Source organism: Schistocerca americana, chromosome 7, assembly GCF_021461395.2.
Source record: "Schistocerca americana isolate TAMUIC-IGC-003095 chromosome 7, iqSchAmer2.1, whole genome shotgun sequence".
Lineage (NCBI taxonomy): Eukaryota > Metazoa > Arthropoda > Insecta > Orthoptera > Acrididae > Schistocerca > Schistocerca americana.
Window position 1 is genome coordinate 390006330 of NC_060125.1, and position 24422 is coordinate 390030751.

At 43.3% G+C, this 24422-nt stretch overlaps 1 protein-coding gene across 1 annotated transcript in view; it reads right to left on the bottom strand.

The window, feature by feature from the left end:
• LOC124622221 (protein mesh) overlaps positions 1 to 23695 on the bottom strand; it is a 264311-nt gene extending 240616 nt beyond the window's left edge. The window contains exon 1 of the mRNA XM_047147873.1: positions 23536 to 23695. Coding sequence (XP_047003829.1) covers position 23536 — 1 coding nt within the window. The 5' untranslated portion in view covers positions 23537 to 23695. The remainder of the gene's footprint in view (positions 1 to 23535) is intronic.
• Between the last annotated feature and the right edge of the window lie 727 nt (positions 23696 to 24422).

The following is a 24422-nucleotide window of genomic DNA, read 5'->3' on the forward strand; positions in this document are numbered from 1 at the left end:
CAATATGGTAATGTTTTTAATACAGCCCCATTACATCTGCTGCATATCAAGAGAGCAAATAGGAATCAATACTCAAGAGATTGTATGTCACGCGTGTCATACTTGTTTATCCTTTCACATGCGTATATTACACTACTGGCCATTAAAATTGCTACACGAAGAAGAAATGCAAATGATAAATGGGTATTCACTGGACAAATATGTTACACTAGAACTGACATGTGATTACATTTTCACGCAATTTGGGTGCATAGATCCTGAGACATCAGTACCCAGAACAACCACCTCTGACTGTAATAACGGCCTTGATAAGCCTAGGCATTGAGTCAAACGGAGCCTGGGTGGCGTGCACAGGTACAGCTGTTCATGCAGCTTCAACACGATACCACAGTTCATCAAGAGTAGTGACTGGCGTATTGTGACGAGCCAGTTGCTTGGCCACCATTGACCAGACGTTTTCAATTGGTGAGAGATCTGGAGAATGTGTTGGCCAGGGCAGTAGTCGAACATTTTCCAGAAATGCCCGTACAGGACCTGCAACATGCGGTCGTGCAGTATCCTGCTGAAATGTGGGGTTTCGCAGGGATCGAATGAAGGGTAGAGCCATGGTTCGTAACACATCTGAAATGTAACGTCCACTGTTCAAAGTGCCGTCAATGAAAACAAGAAGTGACCGAGACGTGTAACCAATGGCACCCCATACCATCACCCCGGGTGATACGCCAGTATGGAGATGACGAATACACGCTTCCAATGTGCGTTCACCACGATGTCGCCAAAAACGGATGCGACCATCATGATGCTGTAAACAAAACCTGGATTCATCAGAAAAATTGACGTTTTGCCATTCGTGCACCCAGGTTCGTCGTTGAGTACACCATCGCAGGTGCTCCTGTCTGTGATGCAGCGTCAAGGGTAACAGCAACCATGGTCTCCGAGCTGATAGTCCATGCTACTGCAAACGTCGTCGAACTGTTCGGAGAGGTGTTTGTTGTCTTGCAAACGTCCTCATCTGTTGACTCAGGGGTCGAGACGTGGCTGCACGACCCGTTACAGCCATGCGGATAAGTTTCCCTTCATCTCGACTGCTAGTGATACGAGGCCGTTGGGATTCAGCACGGCGTTCTGTATTACCCTCCTGAACCCACCGATTCCATATTCTGCTGACAGTCATTTTATCTTGACCAATGCGAGCAGCAATGTCGCGATACGATAAACCGCAATCGCGGTAGGCTACAATCCGACCTTCATCAAAGTCGGAAACTTGATGGTATGCATTTCTCCTCCTTACACGATGCATCACAACAACGTTTCAGCAGGCAACGCCGGTCAACTGCTGCTTGTATATGAGAAATGGGGGGCCGGCCGGAGTGGCCGAGCGGTTCTAGGCGCATCAGTCTGGAACCGCGCGACCGCTACGGTCGGAGGTTCGAATCCTGCCTCGGGCATGGATGTGTGTGATGTCCTTGGGTTAGTTAGGTTTAAGTAGTTCTAAGTTCTAGGGGACTGATGACCTCAGAAGTTAAGTCCCATAGTGCTCAGAGCCATTTTCGAGAAATGGGTTGGAAACTTTCCTCATGCCAGCACGTTGTAGGTGTCGCCACCGGCGCCAACCTTGTGTGAATGCTCTGAAAACCTAATCATTTGCATATCACAGCATCTCCTTCCTGTCGGTTAAATTTCGCGTCTGTAATACGTCATCTTCGTGGTGTAGCAATTTTGAAGGCCAGTAGTGTAGATTAGATTTACATTTAGTTCCGTAGGTAAGAAGATCTTCATGTATGTACTGTGTTAGATAGCGAGGAGATACAACACATATTTTCAAAGAATAAAGATATTCTAAGGTACTGTGAAGATACTACAATGTAAAGTTCTTTCTTTTCAACTGTTATTTTAGCTCATTTGAGAGAGTTGAAATTATTATAAGATCCATATTTTTGTTTCCAAGTTTATGTGATTCCCATGAATGAAAGTGTTTTTTCCTTTTCTTCTGACTTCGGGTACTCACGCATTTAGAAACATGTGGTCTAAAACATTTCTGTCAACATAATAATATGAAATTGTAATTTGGTTTAAGGTCTTGGACACTGTAATCTGTGACGAAATTGAAATTCCAACATTAGACACATTCGGGCGCTAAAATAAACTCAGTAACGACACATGAGAATTTGTACCTGGACCGAGACTCGAACCCGGATTTCTCGCTTCACGCCAGCGGTCATCTTAACCCCCCCTTTTTTTTGAGAATGACACAAAGTAAATGTCAGTTTTAATATTCAAACAATAACACTATGCAAATGATTGATACTGCTGTATTTATTGCAATGCCTTCAAGGGCCCTTGTCCACGACAAGAATTTTCGCCGGTGCTTTGCCGAGTTTCTAGTGCTCATTGTATCTTAGAAGAGAGTGTCCACCGGATGTCACGGCAAAACGACAGGTCCCGCTATCGGATGCAGCTCCGGTTTGGCACAGCGGAGCCAACAGTCAGACGGCGAGCCTGGTTCTCAGTTGGGCACGTAGCAGCGTGTCTGGGTGTCCACGAGTCGGCACGTCGCTGGAAGCAGGGGGTCTCATTAGTCGCGTCTGGGTCGTTGTACGAGCTGGCTGCTGGTTTCCCCGATAAGTGCTGAATTCACTGTTGATTATGATGTTTTGGTTGCGTTGGTGGAGGAACGACCAGTCTTGTGGGATACGACAACCGAAGAGTATAAGGACAGACGACTGACTTTGGAAGCATGGAAGGATGTATGTGGACACCTTAAAGAGGATTTTCAACGCTGGGAGATAAGGAAAGAAGTGCTGTAGGTATGTAGTTTAATGTAATCTAACACTACTGGCCATTAAAATTGCTACACCACGAAGATGACGTGCTACAGACGCGAAATTTAAACGACAGGAAGAAGATGCTGTGATATGCAAATGATTAGCTTTTCAGAGCATTCACACAAGGTTGGGACCGGTGGCGGCATCTACAGCGTGCTGACATAAGGAGAGTTTCCAACCGATTTCTCATACACAAACAGCAGTTGACCGGCGTTGCCTGGTGAAACGTTATTGTGATGCCTCGTGTAAGGAGGAGAAATGCGTACCATCACGTTTCCGACTTTGATAAAGGTCAGATTGTAGCCTATCGCGATTGCTGTTTATCGTATCGCGACATTGCTGCTAGCGTTATTCGAGATACAATGCTGTTAGCAGAATATGGAATCGGTGGGTTCAGGAGGGTAATACGGAACACCGTGCTGAATCCCAACGATCTCGTATCACTAGCAGTCGAGATGACAGGCGTCTTATCCGCATGGCTGTAACGGATCGTGCAGCCACGTCTCGATCCCTGAGTCAACAGATGGGGACGTTTGCAAGACAACAAACATCTGCACCAACAATTCGACGACGTTTGCAGCAGCATGGACTATCAGCTCGGAGACCATGGCTGCGGTTACGCTTGACGCTGCATCACAGACAGGAGCTCCTGCGATGGTGTACTCAACGACGAACCCGGGTGCACGAATGCCAAAACGTATTTTTTTCGGATGAATCCAGGTTCTGTTTACAGCATCATGATGGTCGCATCCGTGTTTGGCGACATCTCGGTGAACGCACATTGGAAGCGTGTATTCGTCATCGCCATACTGGCGTATCACCCGGCGTGATGGTATGGGGTGCCATTGGTTACACGTTTCGGTCACCTCTTGTTCGCATTGACGGCACTTTGAACAGTCCAGATCTCTCACCAATTGAAAACGTCTGTTCAATGGTGGCCAAGCTACTGGCTCGTCACAATACGCCAGTCACTACTCTTGATGAACTGTGGTATCATGTTGAAGCTGCATGGACAGCTGTACCTGTGCACGCCACCCAAGCTCCGTTTGACCTAATGCTTACGGCCAGAGGTGGTTGTTCTGGGTAATGATTTCTCAGGATCTATGCACCCAAATTGCGTGAAAATGTAATCACATGTCAGTTCTAGTATAATAAATATGTCCAATGAATACCCGTTTATCATCTGCATTTCTTCTTGGTGTAACAATTTTAATGGCCCGTAGTGTATTTTTCGATTTTTTTCATTACAAATGGTTTTTTGAAGGCCTTCGACTGTGAAAACGATGGGGTTGTTTATGAATAACTTTCTGCTACCAGTCACGATTTTATTTTACGTATGTTTTACACGACGCGTTTCGGGAAATGATTCCCATTTCCAAGTGCGTGTTTCTTTGTACTATGCCATATTTTCGTAATGTTCTCGATGAGTATTGTGTTCTGAAACTGGTGAGTGATGTTTAAGACAAGTGACACTCTGCACAAATGCACCATAAGAAAACTTAAAGTCAACAAAGATAAGCAGAATTTCGCTTATCGAGAACATAACGAAAATATGGGTAGAAACAAAGTAATTGGGGAACTGATTTCTGATAGTACGCTGACACACCTCCCGTACTGCTTGTGAATGCGTGAGTTCTCGTAGTACACAGTCGACTTCTATAGTCGCACCAGCACTCATAGTATTAAGTCCTTCTTTATTTTTTGGTCATCAGGCTTCTGACTGGTTTGATGCGGCCCGCCACGAGTTCCTCTTCTGTGCCAACCTCTTCATCTCAGAGTAGCACTTGGAACCTACATCCTCAATTATTTGCTGGATGTATTCCAATCTCGTCTTCCTCTACAGTTTCTGCCCTCTACAGCCTCCTCTGGTACCATGGAAGTAATTACCTCATGTCCCATCATCCAGTACCTTCTCCTTATCAGTGTTTTGCACATATTCTTTCCACTCCGATTCTGCGCAGAACCTCCTCATTGCTTACCTAATTTTCAACATTTGTCTGTAGCACCACATCTCAAATGCTTCGATTCTTTTCTGTTCCGGTTTTACCATTGTCCATATTTCACTACCATACACTGCTATACACCAGACGTACATTTTCAGAAATTTCTTCCTCAACTTAACGCTGATATTTGACATTAGTAGACTTCTCTTGGCCAGGAATGCCCTTTTTGCCATTTCTAGTCTGCTTTTTATGTCCTCCTTGCTCCGTACGTCATTGGTTATTTTACTGCCTAGGTAGCAGAATTACCTACTTCGTGACCATCAATCCTTGTGTTAAGTTTCTCGCTTTTCTCATTTCTACTACTCTTCATTACCTTCGTCTCTTAGATTTACTCTCAATCCATACTCTGTACTCATTAGACTGTTTACTCCATTCAGCAGATCATGTAATCCTTCTTCACTTTGTCTCAGGATAGCAATGTCATCAGCGAATCGTATCATCGATTTCCTTTCACCTTGAATTTTAATTCCACTCCTGAACCTTCCTTTTATTTCCATCATTGCTTCCTCGACGTACAGATTGAACAGTAGGGGCGAAACGCTACGTCCTTGTCTTACACCCTTTTTAATATTAGCACTTCGTTCTTGGTCGTCCACTCTTATTTCTACATGTTGCATATGACCCGTCTCTCCCTATAGCTCACCCCAACGTTTCTCAGAATTTCGAACATCTTGCACCTTTTTACATTGTCGAACGCTTTTTCCAGGTCGACAAATCCTATGAACGTATCTTGATTTTTCTTTAACCTTGTTTCCATTATTAACCCCAACGTCAGAATTGTCTCTCTCGCCCCTTCACCTTCCCAGAGCCGAACTGATCGTCATTTAGCGCATCCTCAATTTTCTTTTCCATTCTTCTGTGTATTATTCTTGTAAAGAACCTGGATGCGTGAGCTATTATCCTGATTGTGCGGTAATTCTCGCACTTGTCATCTCTTGCCGTCTTCGGAATTGTGTGCATGATGTTTTTCCGAAAGTTAGATGGTATGTCGCCAGACTCATACATTCTGCACACCAATGTGAATAGTCGTTTTGTTGCCCCTTTCCCCAATGATTTTAGAAATTATGATAGAATGTGATCTATCCCTTCTGCCTTATTTGATCTTAAGTCCTCCAAAGCTTTCTTAAATTCTGATTCTAATACTGGATCCCCTATTTCTTCTAAATCGACTCATGTTTCTTTTTCTGTCACTTCATACAAATCTAGAGATTTCCGAAGCACTCTTTCCACCTTTTCGCTCTCTCCTCTGCATTTAAAGGTGGAATTCCCGCAGCACACTTCGTGTTACCACCGTTGCTTTTTATTTCACCGAAGGTTGTCTTGACTTTTGCTGTATGCTCAGTCTGCCCTTCCGACAATCACATTTTTCATGTAGCCATTTCGTCTTAGCTTCCCGCACTTGCTATTCATTTCATTCCTCAGCGACGTGTACTTCTGTATTCCTGAGTTTCCCAGAAATTTTTGTGCTTCCTCCTTTCATAGATCAATTGAAATATTTCTTCTGTTACCCATGGTTTCTTCGCAGTTACTTTCTTCGTACCTATATTTCCCTTCCCAACTTCTGTGATGGCCCTTTTCAGAGATGTCCATTCCTCTTCATTTTTACTGCCTACTGAGCTATTCCTTATTGCTTTATCTATAGCCTTAGACAACTTCAAGCGTATCTCGTCATTCCTTAGTACCTCCACATCCACATCTTTTCGTATTGACTCTTACTGACTAATGTCTTTAATTTCAGCCTACTCTTCATCACTACTACATTGTTATCTGAGTCTATGTCTGTTCCTGGGTACGCCTTACAATCCAGTATCTGATTTCGAAATCTCTGACCATGATGTAATATAACTGAACGCTTCCCGTATCACCCGGCCTTTTCGAAGTATACCTCGTCCTCTTATGACTCTTGAACAGAGTATTCGCTATTACTAGCTGAAACTTGTTACAGAACTCAATTAGTCTTTCTCCTCTCTCATTCCTTTTCCCAAGTCCAAATTCTCCTGTAACCTTTTCTTCTACTCCTTCCACTACAACTGCATTCCTGTCTCCCACGACTATTAGATTTTGATATCCCTTTACACAATGTATTACCCTTTCAATATCCTCATACACTTTCTCTATCTCTTCATCTTCAGCTTGCGACGTCGGCATGTAAATCTGAACTATCGTTGTCGGTGTTGGTTTGCTGTCGATTCTGGTAAGAACAACCCTATCACTGAACTTGTTCAGATGTGTGTGAAATCATATGGGACTTAACTGCTAAGGTCATTAGTCCCTAAGCTTACACACTACTTAACCTAAATTATCCTAAGGAGAAACACACACACCCATGCCCAAGGGTGGACTCGAACCTCCGCCGGAACCAGCCGCACAGTCCGTGTCTGCAGCGCCCGAGACCGCACGGCTAATCCCCCGCGGCTATCACTGAACTGTTCACAGTTACACACTCCCTGCCCTACCTTCCTATTCATAACGAATCCTACTCCCATTATACCATTTTCTGGTACTGTTGATATTACCCTATACTCATCTGACCAGAAATCGTTGTCTTCTTTCCACTTCAATCCACTAACCCCAGCTATATCTAGATTGAGCCTTTGCATTTCCCTTTTCAGATTTTCTAGTTTGCCTACCATGTTCAGGCTTCTGACGTTCCACGCCTGACTTGTAGAACGTTATACTTCCGTTTATTATTCAATCTTTTTCTCATGGTAACCTCCCCCGTGGCAGTCCACTTCCGGAGATCAGAATGGGGGACTATTCCGGAATCTTTTGTCAATGGAGAGATCATCATGACACTTCTTAAATTACAGGCCAGATGTCCTGTGGTTACACGTTACGTGTCTTGAATGCAGTGGTTTCCATAGCCTTCTACATCCTCATGCCGATTATCATTGCTGATTCGTCCGCCTTTAGGGCCAGTTTACCATCCCTAGGGCAAGAGAGTGCCCTGAACCTCTGTCCGCCCCTCCACCCTCTCCTTCTTTATGGATAAAATGGTGTAGAACAGTACACGCCTTCGCATTGTCAGTCGCAAAATACGTGGGGACATTTAAAGGTCGGTGAAAACTCCTCCATTTATTGGCAATTATGCCGAATGTACGATTTACAAATCGTCTTGCTCTACTTATGCGATAGCTATAAATACCCTTGTTGAGGTCAAGTTCTCGGCCGCCATGAGGCCGAAGTATATCGTTGTGCAAACGCTTCATCTCCTACGAATATGTAAGGCAATTCCCCGGAATATTTGGGAGTGGTCTGGGAGGAGATGCTTCAGTGCGTTCCTCTGTAACCTTTTCTTTAAAGACGTTTCTTTCATTTCACTTGAGCCACAGTCTTTACAATAACCAAAAACATCCACGAAAATAAAATTATAATTCGCGCCCGCCACTGCTATCAGGACTAACGAATAATGACTTCTGTAACTGGAAAAACATTCTAGTTTGATAATCCTGATATGTTCGCCATCAATGGCCCCTACACAGTTTGGAAAGTTTGCAATAATTTCAAGCTGACACGCATTAGTGATACAGTCATGTTCCTCCGAAATGGGCATATATGTGCTATAAAATAACAACCACATCTTCCTACAAATCTCACGTACAATTCTACTGATGGTTTTTATTCCCTGTCTGAAACTGGATTATTTAAAGTTTTTTTCTGTTGCAAGGTACATGAAATATAAGAAATGACATTGTTTTCATTCTATTTAGGTTTTCTTTTCTTTTCAGGAAAGACGGTAATAAAAAATGGACCAGTATCAGCGATAATTGAATGAAATGTCACAGAAAATTAAGTGAAACGAATAGGAACGGTTTTGGAGCAAACAAGAAGCGGAAATACACATTTTTCAAAGATGTTCAAATGTGTGTGAAATCTTATGGGACTTAACTGCGAAGGTCATCAGTCCCTAACCTTACACAATACTTAACCTAAAGTATCCTAAGGACAAACACACACACCAATGCCCGAGGGAGGACTCGAACCTCCGGCGGGACCAGCCGCACAGTCCATGACTGCAGCGCCTTAGACCACTTGGCTAATCCCGCGCGGCTACACATTTTTATGACCAACTATAATGTCTATTAAAAATAGCAGATAGATGAGAAAGCTCTTTAAATATGCCTGATAATAGTGGGAATGTAAACCTTGTTGACACCCAGATTGAAAAACGTTGTCACCAACATAAAGATAACCCGTAGAAAACAGGAGAGCTACCAATGAATTGGAATAGACAATGATGACCATCGCTGGTGCATCTATTGTGCAGGGTCAAAGTAGTTTCTTTTAACGGATTGCACCAACTGTGTCAAAATGTAATGATGAAGATATCGCAAATTTCCAATGCAAAGGCATAAAACATATTAAAAGAGTTATAACAACAAAACGGAAGTATGAATCAGCAGTCTTCCAAAGTTTCCTCATACTATGCGTCATCAGTCTTTCGACGGTACATCATCGTACCAATCACCACGGCCTAATCAACTTAACTATTCAGTGTACACTCCTGCTCAACACTCTCAGGTCACAACTGCATACAATGAACACATGTATTTGGAACTGTATACGAGTCCTGCTTCTACACTGTTTAAAGTTGCAGAAACTACTGATTTCTGAAGAAAAAAATACAGTGATATTTTATCTTAATATAAACAAAATAAGTTTAATTCTTGACTCTCAGCTTGGTCTAAAACAGTTTTTATGTGAGCTGTGGTGTTCATTTATGCGCAGAAAATAAATATTTCCCAATAAGCAAATTTCAATTTATTATGTATTGACCTCAGTGTCACTGCAAGCGTTTCAGGAGGAGAAATGCAGTTTCGCATGTTGGTGGCTTCATGTTGCAAATGATTTCGTAAAATTGGCAACAATATGTCAAACGTTTTTGACATTCTGAAAAAATTAACACGTCTCTGTCGCCTTCTCGTAATTTTTCATATAGTGTACTGAAGGCACCAAATTTAAATCGGTCTTCTAACACAGGTTGCTCCGAACACTTCATACGTCGACGTTATTTCTTTTTATAGAAATAATAGAGTGGCCACGTCTAAATCATCCATCTTACGGCTCCCCTGCTGAATTTCCGGCGCGCCTGCCATCTCCGTGGACGAGGCCGCCTGTGTTTTTGTTTTCCGGCCGAAATTCTTGTCATGGACGTGGCATAAAAAACTACTTGCCTTTATACTAATTTCCACCACTTTACATGTTGCTCAAACCAAAGCTGATGGATGTGTCGAGTTTGCTTTCTCCATTTACACTCTACAAGAGCTAGATGCTAATCTAAATACTGTAAAACGTAACTTACCTGTATCAGTGGTCACTTTCGTTCAGAGAGGTAGATTATGTTAACTGGATTTGTTGTCCATAGTTCACCGACATAAATAACTAGTTCAACAATTTTTCTGCTTAGTCCTCGATTATGTCGATGCAATGAAGATAGTGATTGAAATGTGACTGGATGGAAATAAAATTTATGGTGGTTGTTGAAAGATTTCAACCAACAGTTATTCGTACTGATGCAATGTGCCAGAATATGTTGTTTAGTTTGTTTTTCATACTGATGTTTCTTTCAATCCTAACCTTTCTTAAAAGTTTATTTCCTACTGTCCCTCCTACCCTCAAAAAATTGCTGCTCTGATACCTGTAACCAATGGTATTTTACCACTCACGACAGTACCTCCCCCTCCTTTAGATGTTATGCTGTTCTTACAGTCAGTTTACCTTCCTCTTTTCCGATGCACTGTTGAGCACCCATAACACCATATCCATCCATCCATACATCTTTTCCGATGAATTTCTACAGTTCTGTTGAGGCTGTATTAAGAACATCTTTACACCGTTACGACAATACATGATACGCAGAAATTATATGAGCTTTTATGCAGTGATGACAAATCTTCTCCAAAATCGTCAGTGATAATAAAGACGTATAGACAGATGCGTGTCATGCAATTCATGAAATATTAAATATGAATAAATATGGGTGACCAGGATCGCTTTGACCGGCAAAGGCAGTCCTACTGCTCTCAATAGTCTCTCAGATTCGACTACTAGATTGTAAATCTGCTTACAATAAATGATCTCTTATTGCAACAAGATACCTTCAGCGAAGTCTTCCATTTTGATAGTTACAATGGTCAAAGCAAATTCTTTGCGGCTAGTTAGCATTTTGCGTTCTCCCAGTATGCTTTCTGCCATTACTGATCGGTTGTTTTTTTTCGTGACACTGTCTACCGTAGCTTTGCATGCTGCTCGTGTGATACACGTATCATTGGTTGGCGCAGATGACTTTCGAGGTATTGAGCAACAACGACATTTAAAATTTCTGGAAAATTCCGAAGATACTGGAGCCACAAAAGGCAATAGAGTTCCAAGAACTTTAGTGACATAAAGTGTGCCTCACACAGCAAACACTTGCTCCAACGCTGATAAACTAATCTCATTGATAGATAGCCAACTCTTATCGCACGATTAACTGTTTCGCCACGGTATCTGACTTACCTCCGCAGGAGACTAAAGTTAAAATTTACTAAGCTATTCGTCGAAAGAAAAACTTAATTCATTTCTTTGTTGAATGTGTCAACTTTTTTATGCCATAGCACGTAATTTCGAAAAATTAAATGTCGATACAGCACGTACCAGTCTAGAGCTCCGTCTTGTAACTACATAATGAATCTTCTTGCGCTGTTCCCCGTTCGGCCATCCATATTGAAATTTTCGACGGCTTCCCTACGTTACTCTAGAGAAATGCGAGATGTTGTCACTGACCAGGACACGGCCGTCTTCTCTAATGACCCAGTCGCCGATGGGACGTAAAAACATTAATCGCTCTTCTTCCTAAAGCAGATTTTTCATACGCTACATAAGAAACTGTACATTTGCCGTAATTATCCTAACGCCGGTATCACAAGAGTGTTCGATATCATTTGCCAAAATCGCCGAAATCATCTGCTTACCAAATTTGTCTAACTTAACTTGCCCGCGAAAGTCAAAGGTCCTGAGTTCGAGTCTCGATCCGGCACACAGTTTTAATCTGCCAGGAAGTTTTATGATAATATTGTTTTCTGTGTATTTAATTCTTGTACGTAAATTTCAGAGAACTCTTCTTGTCGTGTGTAGCGGTATGCAGAAGAGGATTGGTCGCAATTCTCCGCCTGGTCAGAGTACGGCACAATAGAAATTGCTTTCATTGTAGATAATTAGTTGTATTGGCACGACCATTATAATGTTAGAGGTCAGACAGAGAAAATCAGTTCTCAAGTAAATTGTTGTGTGTTTACTACGTTTGAATTGAGACGATTTGAGTTACTGTGAAGCGATGTTTGGCGTGGTAATATTTTTCGATGATAAGTAAATCGACACGCCCCAAAATCATAAATCTAACAATACGTTTAGCAAAGATAGTTTAGGTTTGGGTTGAGGGACGCTGCTGCTAACATCACTTATCGAGAAAACGGCTAAAACCCTGAAGTCATCCGCAACACAGGCCAGTAGGTATTTGCTATCTGTCAACCCGACGTGTCGTGATTTATGACTTGTAGATACCACGGTTTGGGGAAGGAGTGTCTGCGAACGGACCGGCGGAAGGAATGGGCGTCACTTCTCGATTCTTGCGTGTATATGTGGTGCCTCTTCTAAGGGTGATCAAGTGCCTTTTTTCTTGTGTTTAAGATGATTTATTCAATTCGTTTCTGCAGGCGCAAGCAACCCAAGCAACGTATTCTTCTTGGGTGTCCCAGGACTGATCCAGTATCAACAAAAACAGACTCTGGTTTTCAACACAAAGAAATGTTCTAAATGCAGATGTGTTTAGTATGCATAGAAGGCTCAAACGTGTCTACTACGATATCAGTTCGATGATATTTATTGCTTATAGCAAAACAATTCGGATAATCTCTGTAGCAGCGTCTGTACTGTAAAGTACACTGCTGGCCTTTAAAATTACAAGGCCATGAAGGCAACACACGACAAACATCCTAATGGTATAAAGTATATTACATGCTTGGAAATGCGAATGATTAATATTTCAGGGCAACAGCATCAAGTAGGGAGTAACACCATCTACGTAGGGACCTCAGAAAGTAAGTTATACATGTCGTCCCATTGCTCAACAAGAGTGGCGCATTGTCATAAGAGAGTAAATTTTTCAGGTTTCCTACAGACCCAGTTTTGCTGCGGTACGAACAATAGGTGCAACAAAGCTTGCGATTGAAGTGGCGCGGCAACCGTAAATGTATTCCGAAGCTGAAGTAAGCGGGACAGTATGATTCTTGTGGGCAAAACCACTAAATTGAACACAGCTTCAAGGTGAAATTCTGGAATTATACACTGAGGTGACAAAAGTCGTGGGATACCTCATAGTATCATGTCGACCTCCTTTTGACCAGCGTAGTGCAGAAACTCGAAGTGGCATGGACTCAAGAGATCGTTGGAAGTACCCTATTGAAATATTGAGCCATGTTGCTCCGTAGCCGTCCGTAACTGTGAAAGTATTGTCGGTGAAGGATTTTGTGCAAAAACACCTCTCGATTATGTCCCATGTCGAGCTATCTGGGTGGTCAAATCATTCCCTCGAATTGTCCAGGATATTCTTCAAACCAGTTGCGACCAGTTGTGGGCCGGTGAAATGGTGCATTGTCATCCATAAAAATTCCATCGTTGTTGGGAAATAAGTAGCCGAACCCAACCATTTACAGTCAATGATCGGTTCAGTTGTACCAGAGGACCCAGTCCAGCTTGCACAGTGCGTTGTTGACAACTTGAGCCCATGGCTTCGTGAGGTCTGCACTACACTCGAATCCTACCATCAACTCTTACCAACTGAAATCGGGACTCATCTCACCAGGGGACGGTTTTCCAGTCGTCTAAGGTTCAATCGATACGGTCATGAACCCAGGGGAGACGCTGCAGCCGGTGTCATGCTGTTAGGCTCCCGTCGGTCGTCTGCTGCCACAGCCCATTAACACCGAATTTCGCCGCATTATGTCCTAACGGATCCCTTCATAGTACGTCCCGCATTGATTGCTGTGTTTATTTCACGCGCTGTTGCTTGTCTGTTAGCACTGACAACTCTACACGAACGCCACAGCTCTCGGCGTTAAGAGAAGGCCGACGGCCACTGTGTTGTCCGTGGTGAGATGCAATGCCTGAAATTAGGTATTGTCGGTAACTCTTGGCACTGTGGATCTCGGAATATTAAATTCCCTAATGATTTCCGAAATGGAATAACCCATGCGATAGCTCCAACTACTATTCCGCGTACAAAACCTGTTAATTCGCGTCGTCGAAAACAGTTGGACGTGAATCACTTGAGTACAAACGAAAGCTCCGCCAATGCACTGCCCTTTTATACCTTGTGTGCGCGATACTACCGCTTTAAGTATTGTGCCTATCGCTATCCAGTAAGTTTTGTCACCTCAGTGTATATGATATTGTGTCTTGTGAATCTGGGGTTGAAGAGGACTTGTCATCAATTTCCGAGCTCTACTCATAACACTACAAAGAAAGCGTACAGAATGAACTGCTACGTAGCGTAGCACAGCGGAGAGGCGACAGGCAAGCAAGATTCAATTAGCCTGTTTGGGTTGGGCAGAGCTTGGTTTGAATGGGAGTAAAGCAGCCTGCCTTTTCTGCTGATAACGTGTGGCAACAGGCGTGCCTGGCTACGAGGCAAGCATGGGTATGTTGAAAGTGGAGTATGTAAACTTTTAATTCAAACATATGCAGGATCTTGTTGGTCCCATACTAGTAGCGCCCGAGGGACAGAACATATTGTTCGACCGGCCGTGCCGTATCATACAGAGTGTTTCAAAAAGAATGGCTTGATTTTGGATGGTCATAATTATGAAACATGGGACGTGCCGGCAACGAAACGTGTGTTGTTTCAATGGGTGTAGCCTAGAGTTTCAGAAAATCGGGTTAGATGTCAGTCAATGAGTCTTCCCAGTTTGCAGCCAGTCAGAAGTAAAATGGTGTCCGCTCAGCGGAAGGCGTTTTGTGTGCTGCAGTTTCCGTAGGGTGAAACAGTGATTTCCGTATTGCCAGCTTTTCGTCGGTTTCTTGGCATTGATCCACCTGTACCCAAAAAGATTCTTCGTTGGTGTCGCCAATCTGTAGAGACAGGTTGCTTGTGCGAAGGTAAGAGTCCAGGTCGACTTTGCCCTTCTGATGACACGGTGGAAACGTTTGAGCAGAATCCACGAAAATACGCTTGTCGCGCAAGGAGAGAACTGGCAGTGCCTCATACGATTGTCTGGCGTATGCTGGGTCATTTCCTCTATGAAGCTCATAGACTACAATCAGTGCAAGCTCTTCTGGTTAGTGATAAAAGGAAACGGGTTGACTTCAGCAATGCTCTGCTGAAGGACATGGGAGACGATACGTTTTCACCACGGTTAATTTTCAGTGATGAAGCAACATTTCATGTTAGCGGTAAGGTAAACCGACATAACGTGCGCACGTGGGGCTCCAGAACACTCATGACATTACTGAGCACGGAAGAAACTCTCTTAAAGAGAGGGGTTTATGACCCCTTTCGTGTGAAAACACGTACGATCCCTACATTTTGAGGAAAACACAATGGCTGGAATGAGCGTTTGTTTTGAAATGCTGCAGAATTAACTTTTTCCGTAACTTCAGGAGGCCTCCGATGACTTCATTTTCCAACAGAGTGGAACTCCACCACACTAGCACAACAACGTACGTGGGTTTCTCAATGGTACTCTGCCTCAACGATGGATAGGGTGCACTGGAACCCGAGACACTGCCCTGCATTCTTGGCGTGCAAGATCGCCAGACATGACACCATGCGATTTTTTTCCTGTGGTGATATGTGAAGGAAATTCTGTTCGCCTCCCATTTACTTACCTCATGACGTAGAGGAAGTGAAGAACAGAATAAGAGCCGATTCATTGTGTAAATTTTATGACGAATTTAGCTGTGTCGGGATGCTGCTGGTGGACAGACAGATTATTTGCAACAGCATAGTTAATACATCAAGAGTTTGTGAGTATTTTGCAGGTCGTCTCATTTGTAGTACATTTTTCAATAAATATGGTGTTATTAAATCAAGTCGTTAATTTTGAAACGCCCTGTGCAGCCACGTCACGGTTCTTAGGAAATGGACTTGCCTGCAGCAAGACAAGACCCACTTGAACACCGTGACGACGCCAAAGACTGTCAGCACGCGACCATTGTTGTCTCTTTCCTGGACGCAGCAACAGAGAGAGAGGACGCTGATAGCGATGCGCCCAACTACCCGACACTGGACACTGAGGTAGAAACCCGTTGACGTTTTAGGGGTGTCCAGGTTCTGCGCGCAACAACGCTATGGAGGTGTCCCTTCGTGGAGGCTCCGAGAATAACGAACGATGCCAGATTGCATACGTCATCGTCATGCTAGTTCAGCAGCTAGCTTGGTGGAATGGGGCGCCACTGGGTATACACCACGATATTTATGAAGTGCTTATGCCGCTGGCTGTGCACAGTCTTCACGTCTCCACGACAGTATTCTTCAACAAGATATCACGAGACCAAATTTTGCCCATACTGTCGTAACCTACTTCGATACAGAGGGCGTTCGACTGTTTTCCTGGCCAGCACTTTCTCTCATCTATTGAAAGTATCTGGTGATGAGTTGCCGATAGACTGGCTCGTCTACACTCTCCAGTCACTACGTTTGATGAATTATAGATAAAACCGTACCGATGGAAATACCCGCATCTCTCATCAAGTTTCAGTTCAGCTCTGTGCCCAGTTAGGTTACAGCAATTGTTGCTGCCGGAGATGGCGTCTCTGTGTACTATATTTTCATGAATAATACCCCCAAGTTATCTACAAATTCAATCAAGTATTGTTCCTGCCATACCTAATGACCACGTAAGTGGAAATTCGTTACTTCCTATTCTTCCTGATGTTGCAGTTTTAGTGGTCAGCGATGCAGGTTGACCTTGTCAGTCATTACTGGGAACATCGATCGTTCGTCATGTTCCGCTACCACCGTCAATAAACAGTTTTGAAGTGCGCTGCTCATCGCTCTAAAATGTTCTATCGATCGACCACTTTGACTTCAATTAGCAGAAAGAAACAAAATGATGTGTTCCGTTCACACAGTACACCATAATAAAAAAAACTCGACTATAACTCTTTTTCTTTATTGATACTACATACATATTTCTAAAACGAAATGGAAAATAGCTTTCGAAACACGGAAGAAATGGTGCTTGATGATCCTTAGTAGAACCTGTTTGGCGTAGCTTCTGTTCTCATGTATGCCATGTCGATTAGCGCCATGCCCCGGCTTTCGTTCAGATGGTTCGTTAACAATACAACACTTCCGTAGGTTCTTGGTAGAACAACTTTATAATAAATGAAAAGCGATAGTCTGCTTCTGTTCTACAATATTACTTTTGTTGTGTTAACCAGTTTTCGGCTTACAAGGCCATCTTCAGATATTTACTGACTATTGTCGCCAAAGAAGTTACAACGTTTGTAACCGACACTGGGAAAGAACTTAAACATCTAGACTGAAGTAGAAACGTACAGTAAATAACATCTTTGACAGTGTGGTGGTATTGCAGTGTAAAAAGTAAAACGCTGAACCGTAAATCAATGTAAAGGGAGTAAACATGAAACAAAAATAACATAAAACTGGAACAGCAAGCTACAAAACAGTTTATATTAAAAAACGAAATCAATAAAATAAACTCAGTACTAGCCAAGTCTACTTCAGGAGGTATAAAAAGTAGGAACGATGCACAAACCAATTTTAAGAAAGAATTATCAGTGAAATTACAGAATATATGAGGAACATAACCAATATACATAAGCTAAACAAAAATGAATAAATGAATAAATTCAGTACCACCACACTCTCAAAGACGGCATTTGCTGTATGTTCCCTCACACTCCTCCATTTTTCTGCATTTATTCATTTCTGTTTGACTTATGCATATTGCTTATGTTCGTCATATATGACGATGCGGTCTGATACGCTGAAGAATTTTATTGTAGGATATATTCTGTAGTTACGTTGATAATTCTTTCTTTAAATTGTTTTCTGTATCACTCTCCATTTTTATACCTCCTGAAGTAGCCTTGTCAAGCATTAAGTTTATTTTATTTTATTTTTTTACTTTCATTTCGTTGATGTAAACTGTTTGTAGCTTGCTGTTCCAGTTTTCTGCTAATGTTTCTTCCTGTTTACTCCGTTTATATTTATTTACCGTTCAAATTTTTACTTTTTACATTGCATTACCACCACACTGTCAACGGTGTTATTTACTGTACGTTTCTGCTTCAATCTAGGCGCGTAACTTCTTTTCCAATGTCGTTTACAAAAATTGTAACTTCTTTGGCGACAATAGTAAATGTCTGAAGGTGGCCTTGTAAGCCGAAAAGTAATACTGTAGAACAAAAGCAAACTAGCGCTTTTCATTTATTAGTACTACAACACTTCTTTCACAAAGCACTGACTATTCGCTCCTGTAGGGAGCTTATGCGGGTAGTCTCTCCCTGATAGCCCAGATTCTTGTATTTTGTGAAGAAGAATATGTCTAACTTTTCGTGTACATCGACTATCCACATCACTTTCGACCCTGCCAGTCCCTGGCTTTGATTGTTTGGAGGAATGATATCCCTTAATAAGTTTGTGATGAGAATCGCTCATGACTGCAAATGCAATCTTGCGTTTGTATTTGGTTTTAGTATTACTGCGCCTGCTCAGTGATGCTGATAGTGTCGAACTGACGCAGAACAGATAGCCTATTATGACAGGCGTAATGCACTTTGTGGCGCAGTTACGACCGTACAGAAAACATCTGGTAGTCAATCATGTGATGTGTTTGCGGGAAGACTGTGTTGGCGGAAAGTCTGTTAGATGCAGAGAAAAAACAACTGGTACATTGAAGTGGACACACATTGTGCTACCACTTATCACATCTGTACCTATGCCTCTAACACCGCGTATGTAAAGAAAGGTCCACTGTATCCAACATACAAATTTTACCTGCATTTATGATATGTTTATACCTATGAATTAGTTAAATAATTATTTTTTAAACTTCTTGACATTAAACCTGTGTTCTAGGCGGGACTCTAACCAAGATTTTGCATTATGATTTCCTTTTTGTATCAAACTGATACGTGTATAGGATTTGCGAGAGTGAGTGGGAGTTGAATAAACAACTACGTTGTTCCATGAGTTACTTGAAGAAAACAGGTAAATATCGAAGTAAAGAAGAAGAATATGACTGAAACTTCCACTCTACAGCGGAATGTGAGATTTTTTGAAACTTTCTGATACACCAAAACTGTTACTCATGCGCAGTACTGGCAGAGAGGTACTCGTATCATTAGTATAATAAAACAAAGTTCTAAAAAGCTTATTTCGATAGTTAATTTTCATAATATTAATAAAGAAAGACATCCAACAAGACATAGCCAAAAATATGATAATGGGATTCACACAATTTCTGTTTTAACAAAGTACTTGACGCCACGCAATATACTGTTGATATGTTTCCGTTCATGATCCGTCGACTTGCAAACGTCTGAAGATGACGGCGTGGCCGATACATGACAAAGATCCGGCTGTTGAGGAAACGGATCATATTTAAGATTTTCGGACAGAAATTTTTCACATGGCTATAAGTACTGCCAGAAGGGGAGCTGTGTGGGAAGGGATTGAAGGGGGTGGGGGAGGGTCGCGAGTCGTGTCTGGATAGCTCAGTCGGTAAATCACTACCGTGCGAATGCCAAAGGTTTGAGTTTCGAATCCAGTTTTCAGGTTTGAATCCCAGTCCGGCCCACAACTTTGATCTGCCAGAAGGTTTCAAAGTAGCGGACCTTAAGCTGCAGAGTGCAAGTTCCTTCTAGCCGTCAGAATGTTAGAGATTCCGCAAATGATCGTTAATAACACTATCTTCACTTGGTTCGATTCTACTTACGTTTACTTCCACCTATCGAACCAGGTCTGGAGCGCCATTTGTCTACTACTACACCCTGAGATGTATACCGGTTACAAGATGGGCCTATGTGTTTGAGAGAAAAGGATGTTCAGCCTTAAAAAATGTACTTATATTTTTCGCAGCAGGTTATGGTGTACGGTGGAGGGTACTTTACATACCATAGTCACTTCCTTCTTTTCTTCTCTCAGTCGCGATGGTTGGTAAGCCTGCGGTTGAACTCGAAATCTCCTAATTTTACATTTATAGTCTTTTCACCAGACAGAGAAATACTCAGGAGGAAGCAATATGGAGTTCAAAAGCAAAAAGTATCCCATATTTTGAGAGGCGGTAGTGTGGACCCAAACAAGGAAAAAATGCACGGTGAACTTGAGCTCTAGATACACTACTGGCCATTAAAATTGCTACACCAAGAAGAAATGCAGATGATAAACGGGTATTCATTGGAAATATTTATTATACTAGAACTGACACGTGATTACATTTTCACGCAATTTGGGTGCATAGATCCTGAGAAATCAGTACCCAGAACAACCACCTCTGGCCGTAATAACGGCCTTGATACGCCTGGGCATTGAGTCAAACAGAGCTTGGATGGCGTGTACAGGTACAGCTGCCCATGCAGCTTCAACACGATACCACAGTTCATCAAGAGTAGTAACTGGCGTATTGTGACGAGCCAGTTGCGCGACCACCATTGACCAGACGTTTTTAGTTGGTGAGAGATCTGGAGAATGTGCTGGCCAGGGCAGAAGTCGAACATTTTCTGTATCCAGAAAGGCCCGTACGGGACCTGCAACATGCGGTCGTGCATTATCCTGCTGAAATGTAGGGTTTCGCAGGGATCGAATGAAGGGTAGAGCCACGGGTCGTAACATATCTGAAATGTAACGTCCACTGTTCAAAGTGCCGTCAATGCGAACAAGAGGTGACCGAGACGTGTAACCAATGGCACCACATACCATCACGCGGGGTGATGCGCCAGTATGGCGATGACGAATACACGTTTCCAATGTCTATTCACCGCAATGTCACCAAACACGGATGCGACCATCATGATGCTGTAAACAGAAGCTGGAGTCATCCGAAAAAGTGACGTTTTGCCATTCGTGCATCCAGGTTCGTCGTTGAGTACACAATCGCAGGCGCTCCTGTCTCTGATGCAGCGTCATGGGTAACCGCAGCCATGGTCTCCGAGCTGATAGTCCATGCTGCTGTAAACGTCGTCGAACTGTTCGTGCAGATGGTTGTCGTCTTGCAAACGTACCCATCTGTTGACTCAGGGATCGAGACGTGGCTGCACGATCCGTTACAGCCATGCGGATAGGATGCCTGTCTTCTCGACTGCTAGTGATACGACGCCGTTGGGATCCAGCACGGCGTTCCGTATTTCCCTCCTGAACCCACCGATTCCATATTCTGCTAATAGTCATTGGATCTCCACCAACGCGAGCAGCAATGTCTTGATACGATAAACCGCAATCGTGATAGGCTACAATACGGCCTTTATCAAAGTCGGAAACGTGATGGTACGCATTTCTCCTCCTTACACGAGACATCACAACAACGTTTCACCAGGCAATGCCGGTCAACAGCTGTTTGTGTATGAGAAATCGGTTGGAAACTTTCCTCATGCCAGCACGTTGTGGACGTCGCCACCGGCGCCAACATTGTGTGAATGCTCTGTAAAGCTAATCATTTACATATCAAAGCATCTTCTTCCTGTCGGTTAAATTTGCGTCTGTAGCACGTCATCTTCATGGTGTAGCAATTTTAATGGCCAGTAGCGTATATGAGAGTACTGCTGTTGTGAACCACATCTGTTCTACTGCAAGCTCTTTGCTATTACGAACGACCTACAGTACGCAGTAAACAAATTTGAACACATCATCCTGTTACTGTGAAGCAGCAGAACTGCTATTACATAATGACTTATGAGTCATCGCTAAGGGAGGTGCCCGATATGGTGTCGATTCATAACAAGGCGTGCTTCTGCTGACGCCTTAGGGGATCACATACTCTCTAAAAAATTCCAGTTTGGTCACGGATGCGCTGGCAGGCACTTTTGACGTTTTCCTGTTGTGTTTATACGTGATGAACGGGACTTGCATACATCAAGTATGCCCACTCCATTCCTCATTAAAAGTCTATGTGAGGTACTCTGGGACGTTTAGGGGAAAATGGGATGGTGCTCTATCACACATATACCATATCTCCGGTGTTTTTTGGAATGGTACCTACACTAACAGGACGTGCTGTATCCAAGAAGGATATGAGGGAAATGTGTCCTCATTTGTTTACTGCGTTCTGTGGGTCGCTCGTAATGGAATAGAGCTTGCAGTACAAGAAATGTTCCTTGGTATGAGTATAGGGCTTTGTCACCAGTATTTCAAAGGCAAGTGTACCTCTAATGTATCGGATTCTATGTAATGATCTTATACCTGACTGTGTGGCTTTACCATTACCTTGTCTGATGTTTGTGGCAGTATTTGATATCAGCCTGTGTGGTTTTATTCACGTCGAACTTTCGTATCTTGCGATAGTGTACGTAGCTGTCTTTTATTTCCGACTTTATGTAATGATTTGGATTTGAGTACGTGGTTTGCCACTATTTAATTCTGATTTTATGTAATCGTTTTATGCCTGAATGCGTAGTTTTTAATAAAGTGTGTTTCTTATCTTTCTTTTTAATAATGTTGGAGTTCCTTATCTTGCTATGTCGTACTAGGTTATCTGAAAATATCTGTGGGCCTATTTGTTGGTGTTTTGAAAATTTGAATTAATAGTGCCGTCGAAGCGTTCAAAGCTTGTGTCATCGGATTGCCGAGTTTGGCGCTGGATGATGACGTGTAGACGACTATTGCTTCCGTTACAAACTGTAAATTAAATACCTTCTTGTAAATATTTCTGTTTGTATTTGAAGTATATATTTGTAATGCTTGTTGCTGCTTGTGTTGTTAATAATTTTATAAAAAACTGAAAAAAACCAGGGAAAAAACAAAGAATGTAAAATAAAGTTGCTGGTAGATGCACAGTCACGATTAGCCCCCCGTATCCTAGTCTTCCTAATACTTCCCACACTGCGATGTCTCAACTAGGTGAATGCTCAGTTGTGCACTATTTTATAATGATCTGTGTCACTAAAATGGCTATGAAGCTTTCGTAATGGATGGTATTGCATATCTTGTGGTATGTACCAATTATCATCAGTTATCTTTGTACTGTGGCACTGTTTTGTAATGCACTGAGTACGTAGTGCTTGTTTTATAAGATGGGCTTACGGCTTGAAACTAATCATCAACAATAAAAATTAACAATGCGACATTTCTGTCTCGTTTTGGCCGACACTACCATCACTCAAAATATGGAATATTTTACTTTTAACGCCCCATATATTCCAGACTGAAGCACACTCCGCTGCAGAATGAAAGAGCCTATCTAGGCTGTGGCTAATCTATCTCCCAGAAATATCCGCTCTTCTAGGAGTGCCAGTATCGGAAGATTTGCAGGAGAACGTCTTTGAGGTCTCGGAAGCAGGAGATGAAGTACTGGCGGAAATAAAGCGGCGAGGATGGGTTGAGAATCATGCCTCGATTTCAGTCGGTGGAGCATCTGACAGCGGAAAGTAACGGTGCTGGGTTCGAGTCCCGGACTGGACCACAGTTTTAATCTCCGGAGCAAGAACACTCCGGTTGTTTTGTCTGCAGATAAGCGAGTGCTGCGGCCCTGCCGACGAGTATTACTTACTGAAGTTGGTGTCGTAGGCGTACTTCCCCGACGCAGTGGCCGACGGCACTTTCCTGCCCTTCCCGCGTGAGCTGGACGCCGGAGCCAGCGGCGCAACGGGCCGGATCAGCTCGACGTCTTCAGGCGTCTCTTCTGGGGGCGACGGCTGCTTGTTTTCGGTAACAGTGGCCGAGGGCGAAACTTGTGGGGGCGGAGTGGGCGGCGGCGGTCCCTGAGGCGGCGCGCCCTGTGGCGCCGGTGGGGGTGGAGGCGGGGGCGGATGCGGGATTCCGCCGTCCAGAAGCTCCACCTGGCTGTCCGGCAGCTCCTCCGCCTCCACTCCGACCTCCGCCGCCGCCCCCGGCCCCGCCCCTTCCGTCTGCTGGTCCGCCGCCGCCCACACCAGGGGCAGCAGCAGCAGGGCCAGCGCGCAGGTCCTCTGAAGGCTCCGTCTCATCGCGGTCGCGTTCTCCACGGTAATGAGCGCAGCCGGGCCGCGCCCGTCCGCCGCAGGTGCCAGAAGTGGGGATGGCCGGCCTTTATCTGTCGGCCAACGATTCTGAGCGTCTGCGTCTCGCAGACAACGCTGTCCGCCGTATCGACGTCGCCCGGGAAGCAACCGAAGTAAATTAGCTACAGTGCAGGCCATACTGCAATGAATGCGCTCCACCATCTCGTAATTAATCACAATCAGAAAATGTCACATTGTACGGAGTGTTTCAAAACAAGGCAAAGCTTAGTCGGGAGTCGTTTTGCATACACGCAGAGCATTTAATAAGATAATATGTCAAACTGCAGGTAAAATCTCCGAAGAACAATACATAGAAAAATATAAGGGCAGACATATGAGGTGCAATCAAAAAGTTTTAATGATTTCCTGGAAAAATGAAGTTACGTCATTAATTTTT